We start from the raw sequence: 14,546 nt of genomic DNA, 5'->3' as shown, positions 1-14,546 counted from the left end.
AGCAAAGCACAAATTCTTCTTCTGGCTACTACTCAATGATAGACTTAACACTACAAATCTGCTGGGAAGGAAGAGAAGATTTTGCCATCTTATAACTGTGCCACTTTGGTATGTAACAGTGAAGAAACTCTTCAACACCTTTTCTGGACATGTCCTTTTGCAGAAGAATGTTGGAACTATATCTGCCCCATGAGACAAAGAAATTGGTCTGTAAATGAAGCTTTCCAAGATTTAAAGGATAAATTAAAACTGCCTTTCTCAATGAAAATTATCATTCTAGCTTCCTGGGCTATTTGGATGACAAGAAACAACAAAATCTTCGAAGGACAGAGACCAAGTTTTCAAGGTTGGAAAGCCATTTACATGGAAGAGCTGAAATTGCTATCTTTTAGGATGAAAAAGAAACACAAAACTCTCTATGATAGTTGGCTAGCCTCGGTTGTATAATTCTTTTATGTTTCTTTTCCTCTTTATTTTGTAAATATGCTCGTACAGTTTGATTTTATATATATAAAAAAATTGCAGTGGGAGTCTTTCCCACTGTTTTACCTCAAAAAAAAAATATTGCAAGGACGACCCTTCTGATGGCAACCATAAGAAGAAAGTACACAAATATTTCGACTAAACAAGATCTAAAGGACCATACCTAGAAAGATTTATCATTCCATCACTATCACTTTTAATTGTTTGTCCAACGGCTGCCGAGGTTAGACTGGCGGCGGCTCCGCGGCATATGCCAGACTATATTATCCGTGGGCGCCTAACATGGGCTGATGAGCTAGGCATGGAAGATGACCTAACAAGTCCAAGTCAGGGGGCAAGAAAGTTCATATCCGGCCCTTAATTAACCCACGTACGCAGCCCATAGTCTTGATCGCCCGACGCAGCATCCATGTTGCTCATTAATTAAGTTGCTAGACGCTATAAAGAGCAAGTGAGCAGCATACTACAGAGAGCATTCTGCGAGTGCAGAGGTGAGGTGCAGAGGAGGTAGCTTTGCTTAAAACGTCTGGAAACAACGATGAAGAGTAGCACTGTCATGGTGATCGTACTTCTCCAGACCGTTCTGGTCATGGGAATCCTAGCGGAGGTGAATGGTACGTTATCTAACGCTTGTTGCCAGTGCCACTATCTGATTGCCTTCTTGTTTCCTAAGCGTTGGCTTTGTGTGATTGACCGATGTGACAAACGCGTGTAGCCCAGGGGTACTTCCCGAAGTGCTGCAACAACTGCAGGTCCTTCTCGGGGGCCATGTTCTGTGACGACGTGATGTACAAGTGCCCTCCGACCTGTGCGTGGTGCCGCGCGGTGCAGGTGCGCCCTGTCAAGACGTTTAGGTGCGCCGACGGGAGAACTGCCGACGGCAGCTGCCATCCGTGCAAGAATCACTGATCAAGATATGCTACGTGTGCAAGAATCACTGATCAAGATATGCTACGTCGTGCTTGTGCAAATGGTACACTCGTGTCTGTCGATGCTGTTGCTGTCGAGAAATAAAGGTCGTTGCCTGCCGATCAGCTATCCCTTGGTGCATGTACCTAGTGCATCCATGAAGAAACGCATGTGTTTATTGTACGTCTCTTCTTAAAACCACAAAATGTTCCATTGCCCAATGCTCTGCTATCAGAACCCAATATTTTCAGACACGAAAGGGGTTACGCCAAGGCGATCCGCTATCACCAATGTTATTCAACATTGTAGCAGATATGCTGGCAATACTCATAGAGCGTGCCAAGGTCACGATGGTCAAATTGAAGGTGTGATCCCACATTTGGTTGATGGGGGTTTATCTATCCTTCAATATGCCGATGACACAATTCTTTTTATGGATCATAATCTCGAAAAAGCTCGTAATCTCAAATTAATTTTAGCAGCCTTCGAGCAATTGTCGGGATTGAAAATTAATTTCCATAAGAGTGAATTGTTCTGTTTCGGTGAAGCCCAAAACGATATGACTCGAGTACACCGAGTTGTTTGGTTGTGGGCAGGGCCATTTCCCTATTCGGTATTTGGGTATCCCGATTCACTATCGGAGACTTACCCTTGCTGAATGGAAGATTGTGGAAGAAAGATTACGAAACGCCTTAGTAGTTGGAAAGGCAAATTGCTGTCCATAGGAGGAAGATTGGTACTCATTAACTCGGTACTAACAAATATGGTACTGTATATGTTATCATTCTTCCTCCTGCCGAAAGGAATTCTGCATAAACTCGATTATTATCGATCCAGATTCTTTTGGCAAGGGGACAGCGAGAAAAAGAAATATCGATTGGTTAAATGGAGTATAGTGTGTAGTCCCAAAGATCAGGGCGGACTTGGAATTCATGACCTGGAGGTTAAGAATTCTGCTCGCTAGGTAAATGGCTTTTTAAGCTTCTTACCGAGAACGGGACTTGGCAAACTATTCTCCGGAGAAAGTATATTGGCTCGAAGACGCTCTCCCAAGTGGTTTGGAAACCCGGGGACTCTCACTTCGGGCTGGTCTCATGGCAACGAAAAATATTTTCTTTCGTCATGGTACTTTTTCTATTAAGAATGGAGCACAGATACGTTTCTGGGAAGATGTTTGGTTGGACAATGCTTCCCTGAGTGAACAATATCCTGCTTTGTATAGTATTGTTCGTCGCAAAGGTGATACCATTGCTACCGTCATGGCTACCTCACCCCCGAATGTGACGTTCAGACGGGTTTTACTTGGACAAAGGCTAACAGCATGGAATGCTCTAGTTCAGCGGTTGGGTGATATTCATTTATCACCTGAACCGGATGAATTTAGATGGAATCTCCATGTAGATGGCTCTTTTTCAGTTAAATCTTTATACAATGCAATCCTCCATTCTGATTTACCAGTTGATAACAATAAGAAAATTTGGAAGATGAAGATACCATTAAAAATCAAGATTTTTGGATGGTACCTTCGTCGAGGAGTTATTCTTACTAAAGATAATCTTGTTAAGCGGAATTGGCACGGAAATTCACGGTGTGTTTTCTGTCATCATGACGAAACCATCAAACACCTTTTCTTCCAGTGCAGTTTTGCGAAATCTATATGGTCAGTCATCCAAGTAGCGTCTACCCTGTATCCCCCGACTAGTGTGGCAAATGTCTTTGGCAATTGGTGTCGTGGTATCGTCACGGCATATGCCATAGGGTGGCTAATCGAAGGGGCTCCTGAGAGATCTCACGGCGGTATCCGGAAGCGGGTATGGGCACGAGCGACACGGCGACGTACCCAGGTTCGAGGCCCTCCGGTGGAGGTAAAACCTCTACTCCTGCTATGAGTGTATATGGTAATCAAACAGTACAAAGGTGCTCCTAGAGCTGTGTCCGGCTTGCCCTGGGAGGCTAAGGGAGATGAAGGTCTCTCTCACAGGGCAGCGGTGTAGGTAGGTGAAAGCAATAAGTGATCGATCGTCCCCGCACGAGAGGGGGTAGTGCGGCTTATATAGGCACCGGCACTTTACATATAAGACCCTATAGTCTACTGGCCGGCTTGGCCGGCTTCGGCTTCCGCTCCTTCCCGAGGTGGTGACGTCAGGAGCCGTTGAGGCGTCATGGCCTGTCCCATCCGGCTGCCACGGTCAGCGGTATGGAGAGGAAGCGTCTCTGTCGCCGTCAGCCACTGTAGCCCGTACGGCGCGTCGTAAGCCATGATGGCCTGTCCGGCGCGTGGCACTATTGCTCCACAGTGCCCCGCGCTTTACGGAAGATGAAGTCGGCGTGGACTTTGGGAACCCGGATCACCAACCCGGTTCCTTCCAAGTGCAAGACTCGCCAGCCCTCGAGTCGGTCCGAGGTACTGCACCCCCGCCGGATATGGCTTGTAGAAGCCGGCCCAGCCTACAGCATTGGCGGCCGTAGCCAGGCCGACTAGGACCTAGAGCCAGCCGGCTTCCGGACCAGCCGGCCACGGCGCCAGCCCGGCTGCTCCTCGGCCCGGCCTTGCCGCGAGCCGGCCGCTGGCCAGCCGGCTGCTCCGCGTCCATTGCCCTACCCGGGTCTTCCCCCGACATTAGCCCCCGAAGCCGGCAAGGTCCTGCGTTTAGAAGGACCTAGGCAGGTTTTCCCGGCTTCTTGAATATAATTGACGGCACTTGGAGGGGCCGACCGAGAATTTTCATTCAGCCGGCCGCGCCCTCGTCCGGCTCGTTCCTCGCCGGCTGCTCCCAGCCGGCCGCTTTTACACTTGTATAGTTTTTGCTTTCTCGCAAGATTTGATGGCGCCTCCGCCTTGCCGAAGAGTTTTGGTTCGAGTGGAGCTTTTTGTCCGGCTCCGGCTTGCCGCGCGCCGGGTCTCCGCCGCCTCGGGTCCCGCGCCCGACTTGACCGGTCCGACGCCCGGCCCGGCTGTCGGTTCGTCCGGTCACATCAATGTTCCTCCGGATCCGGTGCGGTTGTGGGCGACGTGGTGTGGCGGTTTCTGGTAACGGTAGCGGTCGTGGGAGGAGTTACGGCGCAGTAAATCCGGAGACGTGGCCCACGTCGGCCACTTGGAGGCCAACCGCCCGCGCCTGAGGGCTTTAAAAGCCGCGGGGGGGGGCATCGAGGCGGTACTTGGCCCTTTCTTCCTCCTCGCGCTCCTGCCTCGCAACCTCTCCCCGCTCGAGCTCTTCGCTGCTCCGGTGCGATTTCTTCTTCCGCTCCCCTGGCGAACCTCGGCGAGCAGCTGCCCCGTCGATCCTCCGCCGTGCCGTCGCCGCAAACCCGTCAACCCGGCGCCACGGGGCCACGCGCATCGATGGCGCGCCCTTCTCCGCCGCGGTCTCCTCCGGCGAGGAGCGGTTCTTCTTCGCCCTTCCGTCTCTCCTGGACCTCTTCTTCTTCTTCGTCTTCGATGGCCCAGCCGAGTGGCTCTTGGAAAGGATCCTACATGCGGGAGGACGACATCGCCCGGCTGGTGCGCCTCCGCCGCATCCCGGCGGGGGTGATTACGAGGGCGCCGGGCGCGGAGATGGAGCCTCGGCCGGAGCCCGGCGAACGCGTGGTCTTCGGCGCGCACCTCGACCGCGGATTGGGCCTGCCGGCTTCCAATTTCTTCCGCCGCTTCCTCGACCATTTCGGCCTGCAGCCGCACCACTTGCCGGCCAACGCCATGATCCTCCTCAGCTGCTACGTGGCCTTCATGGAAGGCTACGCCGGCTTGTGGCCGGACGTGGAGTTTTGGAGCCGGCTCTTCTACCTCAAGGAGCAAACGACCGAAGGCCGCCTGAGGATCTGCGGCGCCGCCTCCATCTATCCCCGCACGGGTACGCATTTCCCGAAGATTCCGACTGTCGATTCTGTAAAGAATTGGCAGATGTCTTTTTTCTATGTGCGGAATGCGAGCCCGGCCTTCGACCGGCTCAACCTGCCGGAATACAACCCGGCTCCGCCGCCGGCCGGATCAACCGGGGCTGCAACGCCAAGTCCTCGGACCCGGACGCGGAGGTGAACCTCTTGAGTGACTTCCCGAGTGAGTGCGTCACGAGCGGCCGGCTTAGTGCCGAGGACCTCCTCTCGCACCTACATCTCGCGCCGGGTCATACCGCTCCGCGGGCGCGTCCACAAGATTGGCCATATGTCCGGCCGGCTCGACCCGACCCGGACGTCGAAGGCGGAGCTTTCCCAGCCTGCAGGTGGCTCACCGGGTGAACAACATCACCAAGGCCAACATGCCCGACAGCCTGGGATTGGGGGCTGCCGCCCTACGACCGGAAGCATCCGCCCGAACCGGTAAGTTTAACGTTTTTGCCGTCTTCCGGCTTGCGGCTGCGTGGCCGACTTGATATTTATCTTGTTGCTTTCAGCTTTTCACCCGCCAAGGCATCGAGGATGGCGACTGGGCGACGAAGGTCTGGACGCCGGATCACGTCGACCCGGCTGACCCAGCCGGCGACCAAGCCGGCGACGACGATCTGCCGGAGGTGCAGGATCAGGGCGGCCAGGGGTAACACAACCCGCCGCCCTCGCCGGAGCACGAGCAGGAGCAGGAGCAGCCGCAGGCGGAGCCGGCCGAATCCGGCACGGGGCCCATCCCAGCGGTGCCTCTGCGCGCGGTGCCGCCTGCGGGCACGGCGACCTCCAAGCCGAAGGGGAAGAAGCGGGCCGGCAGCCGGGTCTACGGCTGCCACGGAGGCGAGAGTCAAGAAGCAGCCGCCGGCCGGCGCCCAAGAAGGTCCCGGAGAAAGCCGGGTGAGTTCTTTTTCCTCTGTTGTTTGATTCCTTTTCTTTCCTTCCTCTTCGTACTTATCTTTTCTTGCTTGTTTGGCTAGGGCTGCGATCAAATTCACCCAGGGAGGCGGCTCTAGGCAAGCTCCTCCCGTCGCGTCGCCGCTTCCGCGGCAGAGAAGGGAGCCGACCCCGCAACCTTCGGCGCGCGCGCGCACGCCGCCGGCCGCCAACGTGCCGCCCGCGGGCACGCCGCCTTCTCGCGGGGGCGTCTTCTTCAGCCCGCGCCTTCTAAGGCGCCCGGCGGTGGAGACCGGGGCCGGCCGGCGCGCCGGCCGACCATAGACGACATGTTCCCGCGCCGCGCCCCGTTTGTGGAGCGCACGGCCGGAGCCGGAGCCGGAGCCGGCGCCGGCGGGGCTGCGCCGCCCGCGACCGGAGTCGGCGGGCCCGCGCCCAACGTCGTGGTGCCGGAGAGCGCCCGGAAGGGACGGCTCCCACCGGGCCGACCGCTTCAACCGCGCCGCCTCCATCTTCGGAGCCGACGAGGAGGGAGCCGACCGGGAAGGAGCCGGCGAGGGAGGAGCCGCGCGCGCTCGAAGGACGCCGACTCCCGGCGCCGGTGAGGACAGAGGGTCCAGCCGGGCCCGTCCGAAGGCCTCCATGTGGCTAAGGGCGCCCGGCCGGTGGCTGTGCCGTCCGCCTCCGACTCCGCCTTCGGCTCGGCCGGGACTATGGAGAAGGCATGGCATCGGGCGAACTCCTCGCGAGATTATCAGCCGGGAGGGGCAGCCCGGCAAGGCGCCCATGAAGATGCTTTTCTCCGGCTACCGCGCCAGCCCTCAAGACCAAGGCCGCCGAGACCCTTGCCCAGCTGGCGACGCTGGAGGATGCCGAGAAGGTGTGTTTTCTTTTCTTTTGCAATTTTGTTGTTATCCTGGTAGCCCTCCGAGACGTGGGCCGACTGATTGGAGCCGGTCCGGGTTTCGTCTAAGCAACTGATTTTTCCAGACGGTAGAGGAGCGGCGCACCTTCCTGTACAACCAGGTGGTGACCAGCTACCACAAGGCCAAGATCGAGCGAGCCGGCTTGGCTCGCGAACTGGAGGCTGTCAAGGGTGAGGCCTTCTTTCCTTTGACTTGCTTTTTCTGTTGAGTTTCTTTTCTTTTACTGACGGCTTCATTTTTGCCGGCTTGCAGCTGAGGCCGCCCGGATCCCACAGCTGGAGTCGGACCTCCGAGTTGCCCGCGCTCAATGCGTCACGAGCGAGGAGGCGAACCGGGCTGCTGCCGCCAAGCTGAAGGTGGCCGACGGGGAGCTGAAGCGGCTGCGCCAGCTTGAGGCTAACCACCTCAAGGAGCTTGCCGCCCTTAAAAAGGACGGGGAGGAGAAGCTGACGGAGCTGAGCAGGCGGCTGGACGAGGTGGAGAAGCAGCGGCTTGCGCTTCACGAAGAGGTGACCACCAAGTCCAACGAGCTATCGGCCACCGCCAAGCGGTGGTTGGAGGAACTTAGCGCGCTCGACCGCGGCTTGGCGGGTGAGTCCTTAGTCTTATGCCTTCCCCTTTGCCGGCTTTCGGCCGTCGGCTGCCGGCTTAGGTTGGCGGCCGGCGGCAGAAACTTGATTTTTTCGATATCTCCATCTTCAGGCTGGGGGCAGTCGGTTCTTGCCGGCTGCCGCCAGGCTTTCTTTCTTTTTTACTTCGAAGTCTCCATCTTCGGGCTGGGGGCAGTCGGTTCTCGCCGGCTGCCGCCAGGCTTACTTTGGAACTTCGGAATCTCCATCTTCGGGCTGGGGGCAGTCGGTTCTCGCCGGCTGCCGCCAGGCTTACTTTAGGACTTCGAAAATTTGCATTTTTCAGCTTATTTCGGTTTTGACAGCTCCTGACATGCTTTTCTTCTTTGCAGCGTCCTTCCCTGAGGCGCAGGATCAGGCGTTAGCGGCTGTTGGCAGTGGCGCGGGAGGAGCGCCGGCAGGCCACCGGGGAGCAGAGCTCCGACTCGCTTCACCATGGACGACTATCCGACGTCCATCGCCGCCCGCGTGGAGCCGGTCACCAAGCTTGGCCGGGAGCTGCGGAAGGCGGCGGAGGAGCTGATCCGGCTTCTTTGGCCGACGGAGACGCTGCCACAAGACCTCTCCAACCTCATCTCCCGGCTGGAGAGGGCTCCCGACCGCTTCCCGGATCGGAAGGAGTCGGCCACGCGCGCCGGAGCCGACATGGCACTCGTCCTTCGTGCTCTCCTGGTATAACGAGGTTAGCCTCGACCAGCTGGAGTACCGGCGCGCTGACGTGGAGGACAAGCTCCCGGCGGAGAACAAGGCTGCTCGGCTTGCCCGCGCCTGCGCCATTGCCGACTTCGTCGACAAGGCCATCTTCATCGCGGACCCGAACCCGCCGTCTGACGACGAGGAGGAGGAGGCTGAGGACGAGCTGGATCGGAAGCCGGCTGTCGGAAACCGGATCACGTTACTGAGCCGACCGCGTGAGAGGGTTCAAGCCAATTGGCGAAACAAGGTAAGGTACGCGAAAAACTTGTTGGAAACGGCGCTCTTGGCGCAAGCTTTTTCATAACTCACAAAAGGGATACAAGGGATACATACATTCCTGTTCTCATGTGTAAAATGGGCGGAGTAACCTGACATTCCAGGGACGTTTAGTCTCCTCGTCGGCCTTGTCCGGCTTGTTTTTCTTAGCCTCTTGGGCATCTATGAGATAGTAGGAATCATTGCCTACTCGCCTTGCTCACGATGAAGGGACCCTCCCATGGGGATGCTAGTTTATGCTTGTCCGGCTGTCCGTTGGATCAGCCGGAGCACTAGGTCTCCTTCTCGGAATACTAAGGTCTTGACCTTCCGGCTGTGGTAGCGACGGAGGCTTTGCTGATATACGGTTGACCCGGACTCGGCCATCGGCCGGACCTCTTCAACCAGGTCGACTCCATCTTCGCGAGCTTCTTTGGCTTCGGCTTCCGTGTAGAGTTTGATTCTTGGCGCGTCGTGCTCGATATCGGTCGGCGGGACGGCTTCGGCCCCGTATACGAGGAAGAAGGGTGTGAACCCGGCCGAGCGGTTTGGCGTCGTGCGCGAGCTCCACAGGCACGGCGGGCAGCTCTTCAATCCAGCAGCCGGCTGAGCGCTCAAGCGGCTCCACCAGCCGGGGCCGGATGCCGGCTAGGATCAAGCCGTTAGCTTTCTCCACTTGGCCGTTGGTTTCCGGGTGTGCCACGGACGATAGGTCCATCCGGATCCCCATTTCTCCGCAGTAGCGTTTGAAGATGCCTTCGGCGAAGTTGCTGCCATTGTCGGTGATGATGCTATGCGGGTAGCCATATCTCACGATTATTTCTTTGAGGAATGTGACGGCTGTGGAGCCGTCCAGCTTCTTGATTGGCTTGGCCTCGATCCACTTAGTGAACTTGTCAATCATCACCAAGAGATGAGTCATGCCGCCTCGGGCTGTTTTGAATGGGCCCACCATATCCAAGCCCCATACGGCGAATGGCCAGGTAATGGGGATGGTCTTCAAGGCGGAAGCCGGCGTGTTCCTTTGCTTGGCGAAGCGTTGGCAGCCGTTACACTTCTTCACCAGTTCTTCGCGTCTCCGAGCGCGATCGGCCAGTAAAACCGTGCCGGAAGGCTTTGGCCACTATGGCTCGGGAGGAGGCGTGGTGGCCGCACTCACCCCGATGGATTTCCCTTAGGAGTTCGATCCCTTCAGCCGGCTCGGCGCACCGCTGGAGCACCCCACTTACGCTGCGTTTGTACAGCTCGTGGTTGATGATTGTATAGGCCTTGGCCCTTCTCTCAATCTGCTCGGCCCGGACTCTGTCATCGGGCAGCACACCGTCGGTGAGGTAGGAGAGGAATTCTTGTGCCCATGAAGGTACGCATCTTATCTCGAATACGGCTGACCAACGGGGTCTCCCGCGTGGGAGCTTCCGGCTTCGACCGCATGGTCGCCGGGTTCGGCTTGCTAGCCGGCGGGTTCGGCTTGCTAGCCCCGAGTGTGGCGATGAAGCCCCGGGTTGGACTGAGAAGTCCCGGGTTCGGCATGGTAGCCGGCGGGTTCGGCTTGTTAGCCCCGACTTGGGCGATGAAGCCCCCGGGTTCGGGCGAGCAGCCCCGGGTCAGCCGGCACGAATATTGAATCCGAATCCGGTGACGGTATGATGGACGGCTTCTTGATAACCGCCAAGGCGATGCCCGGCGGAATGGCTTGCCGGGTTGAGCCAATCTTGGACAAGGCGTCAGCCGCCTCGTTGTTTGCTCGTGGCACATGGTGGAATTCGCAGCCGTCGAAGAAGCCGGATAGCTGCTGGACATGGAAGCGGTACGAGGCCATGTTGGCGTCCTTCGCGTCCCAGTCGCCAGATGCTTGCTGTATAACCAAGTCGGAGTCGCCGAAGCAAAGTATGCGACGCACACCAATCTCCTTGGCCAGCTTCAGCCCATGTATGAGCGCTTCATACTCCGCCACATTGTTGGATGCAGCGAAGTGGATCTGCAGGACGTAGTCCAACCGGTCTCCCTTGGGAGAGGTGATGACGATGCCGGCTCCCAAGCCGTTGCGCATCTTCGAGCCGTCGAAGTGCATCTTCCAATGTGTGGAATCCGGCACAGGCGGCAGGTAGTGCATCTCAGCCCAGTCGACGAAGAAGTCCGCGAGGATCTGCGACTTGATGGGCTGTGCGTGGCTCGTAGAGGATGGTGTGGGCGGCTAGCTCCGGGGCCCACTTGGCAACCGGCCGTTGGCATCCTTGCTGCCGATGATTTCCGCCGGGGCGTCGTGGCAACCACCCGGATGGGGTGTTCTTGGAAGTAATGCTTGAGCTTCTTGGCTGCCATGTAGACACCGTAGGTGACCTTCAGGTAGTGGGGGTAGTTTTGCTTCGATCTGGGAGAGCACTTCGCCGAGGTAGTAGGCCGGGCGCCGGACCACTGTTCTCTCGTTTTCGGCTTCTTTGCGCTCCACCACCAGGACAACGCTAACCACTCGGTTGGTGGCTGCGATGTACAACAGCATCGGCTCCATTGAACCCGGCGTTGCGAGGATTGGCGCGGTTGAGAGCACGCGCTTTAAGTCACGGAAGGCTTCATCCGCCTGCGGTGACCAGACGAACTTGTCCGCCTTCCTCATCAACTGATATAGGGGCAGTGCCTTCTCCCCAGCCGGGCCGACGAAGCGGCTCAAGGAAGCCGGACAGCCCGGCGAACTCACGGGACGTCCTTGAGGGCACTTGCGGCAGCTCCATCTTCTCAATGGCACTGATCTTCTCTGGGTTGGCTTTGATTCCTCGCTGAGAGACGAGGTAGCCCAGGAGTTGGCCGGCTGGCACGCCGAAAGTGCACTTGGCCGGGTTGAGCTTCATCCGGAATCTTCGCAGATTGGTGAAGGTTTCTCTCAGGTCATCAAGGAGGGTAGGCATCTCCTTGGTTTTTACAACGACATCATCCACATATGCGTGAACATTTCTGCCGATTTGATCCTGCAAACACTTTTGCATGCACCTTTGGTAGGTGGCGCCTGCATTTTTCAAGCCGAATGGCATAGTCGTGTAGCAATAAGCCCCGTACGGGGTAATGAACGAAGTCTTTATTTGATCATCCGGATTCAAAGGAATGCGGTGGTAGCCTGAATAGGCATCTAGAAAAGACAACAGTTCACGGCCGGCGATCGAGTCTATGACTTGATCTATGCGCGGCAGGGGGAAAGGGTCCTTTGGGCACGCCTTGTTCAGGCTGGTGTAGTCGATACACATGCGCCAGGAACCGTTCTTCTTCAAGACCAGGACCGGGTTTGCCAACCAGTCCGGGTGCAGTACTTCCATGATGAAGCCGGCAGCTAGGAGCCGGGAGATTTCTTCACCGATGGCCTTCCTTCGTTCTTCGGCGAAGCGCCTGAGAGGCTGCTTCACCGGCTTGGCGTCGGGCCGGACGTGGAGGTGGTGCTCGGCCAACTCCCTCGGTACACCCGGCATGTCTCTTGGAGTCCATGCGAAGATGTCCCGATTCTCACGGAGGAAGGCTGGTGAGCTCGCTTTCCTATTTCTTGCTCAAGACGGCACCGATGGTGACGTACTTGTCCGGCTGCGCCGGGTCCGGCAGGATCTTCTTGGTGTTGTCGGCCGGGCTGGAAGTGAGTCGTCCCGGCCGGGTTGCTCGCGGCCGGCATGTCCGTCTGCGCGGCCTTGGCGAGGGCAACGGCGTCGTGGATGAGCTGCTTCTCGGTGGCGATGACCAGCGTCCGGGCCATCTTGGAGCTCTGCGTGGCGCGGTCCATGGAGCGGCGATAGTCGCCGGCTATGGTGATGACCCCCTTTGGGCCGGGCAGCTTCATCTTTGGGTACCCATAGTGGGGCACCGCCATGAACTTGGTCGGGGCCGGCCTGCCCGAGGAGCGCGTGGTAGGGACTCACGAGGTCCACCACCTCGAACTCGATTCTCTCGGTGCGGAAGTGGTCCGGCTTCCCGAACATCACCTCCCGGCGTGATCCGGCCGATCGGTCGGCAGCGGTGGCCTGGCACGATGCCATGGAAGACGGTGGGGGTGGGGCGCAACTCGGCCTCCCGGATGCCCGGCTTGCGGGCGGTGTCGCGGTAGAGGATGTTGATGCTTGCGCCGCCGTCGATGAGGACGCGCGAGAATCGCACGCTGCGCCGAGTCGTGCCGATGGTGGGGTCGAGGACCATGGCGTAGCTGCCCGGCTTCGGCGGGACAGCCGGTGTGTCGCGGCGATCGAAAGTGATGGCCTGCTCCGACCGGTTTAGGTACTTGGGGGACCGGCGGTATGACCGCGTTGACCTCGAGGAACGGCTCGCTGGCTCGTCTTGTCCTCGGGCTCGGAGGTGAAGATGATGTAGGTAGCATCTTCGGCCAGATATCGGCCATGGTGCACTTGGTTAGCCTCGTGGTGCTCGAGGTTGGCGTTCTCGCGCCGCCTTGGCCACCCGGCCCGCCGGCCGGAGGGGGCGGGGGTGGAGGGGAGGGGTTCGCCGCTTGTCGGCCGCTTCATGAAGTGGCGGTCGCGGGTGGTGTGGTTGGAGGGGTTCTTGCCGCTGTGGTACTTGCACGGCGAGTCGAGCATCTGCTCGAAGGTGTACTCGGCTTCCATTGCCGGTCTGTTGCTTCGGCGGCGGCTGCCGCCGCCGCGTTGTCCGACACGGCTGCCACATGGGCGGAACCGTACCGGCGGTCCGGCTGCTCGTTGTGACGCTTGCCGCGGTAGTTGTCCCGCCGGCTGCCATGCGAGCCGCCCTCGGCCGGCTTGTGCTCAGCCGGCTTGTTGTTGTCTCGTCTTGCTGGGGCTGGTGAAACGTCGGCCCGGCGCCTTGCCGGCTTCCTCGGCCCGGCGCGTACTTGTCGGCAATGGCCATCAAGGCGGCCATCGTCTTGGGCTCGCTGCGGCGTAGCTTGTGCCACGAGCATGGTGTTGGGCCGGCAGCCTCCCATGAAGAAGGCTGATGGCTTGCATCTCGTGCACGCCCTCGCAAGAGTTGCGCATCTCGCACCGAGCGCGTCGGTACGCGCGATCCGTCTCGTCCGGGCCCTGCTTGCACATCTCAAGCTGTTGAGGGCGACCCGGCCGGCGATAGGTGCCGGTGAAGTTGCTGATGAAGGCGGCCTCGAAGTCCAGCCAGCCGTTTATGCTGCCGGCTGGCAGGTTGTTGAGCCATGTGCGGGCGGAGCCGAGCAGCATGAGGGGGGAGTAGCGCACGGCCCAGCGCTTGTTGCCCCGAGAGATGCCGACTGCGGTGGAGTAGTCCAGCAGCCAGTCCTCCGGCTTGGCGGTGCCGTCGTACTTGGGCGTGTCGCGGGGGAGCTGGAAGCCGTCGAGCACGGGCTCGTTGGCGATGCGGGGCCCGAAGCACTTGGGGCAAGCCGGCGCCTCCTCTTCCGCGATGCGGGATTCGATCAGCCGGTCGAGGCGATCTCTGGCGTCGGCAAGCTCGATGCGCGGGCCCAGCCGGGAGTGGGCCAGGCCGGCGAGCGCCGCCGGCCTCGGGGCCGGCCGATGTGGGCGTCGAGGCTCGGAGTCTTGCTCCTGGTTCTGCTTGGTGGGGCCGGCTGCGGCTGCTGCCGCCGCCTGGTTGGTGGCTCGGCCGGCTCGGGGTTGCGCGCGTGGCGCGGGAGTCGCTGCGCCGGCTTGGTGCTGGGGAGGCGGATTCGGCCGTGTCCCTGGCATTGCCTGCGGCACCACGAGCGTGAGGAGCCCTAGGGTCTCGGGCGTGCACGGGGTCTTTCGACTGCCTGTTGGCAGCCTTCACCAAATCAGCCACCCGCGCAGTCTGGCGGCGTAGCTCTTCGCCTTCGAGGCGGTGCAGCTCTTCTGCGGCAGCTTCGGCCGCGAGCATGTTCTTGTCGGGGGTGTTGTAGATGGGCAGCTCCATGGATGGA

The 14,546-nt window shown here is 58.9% G+C and overlaps 1 protein-coding gene across 1 annotated transcript; it reads left to right on the top strand.

Annotated features, from left to right (window-relative positions):
• Positions 1–1,021: 1,021 nt before the first annotated feature.
• LOC124706631 (Bowman-Birk type wound-induced proteinase inhibitor WIP1-like) lies at positions 1,022–1,392 on the top strand. Its single transcript, XM_047238312.1, has 2 exons — positions 1,022–1,097; positions 1,199–1,392. The coding sequence occupies exons 1-2, from the start codon at positions 1,022–1,024 to the stop codon at positions 1,390–1,392; spliced, it is 270 nt and encodes an 89-aa protein (XP_047094268.1).
• Positions 1,393–14,546: the final 13,154 nt, after the last annotated feature.

This window comes from Lolium rigidum, chromosome 4 (genome assembly GCF_022539505.1).
Source record: "Lolium rigidum isolate FL_2022 chromosome 4, APGP_CSIRO_Lrig_0.1, whole genome shotgun sequence".
NCBI classification, from domain to species: domain Eukaryota; kingdom Viridiplantae; phylum Streptophyta; class Magnoliopsida; order Poales; family Poaceae; genus Lolium; species Lolium rigidum.
Note: the sequence above shows the minus strand (reverse complement) of the source record. Positions and strands in the feature narration are given on the sequence as shown.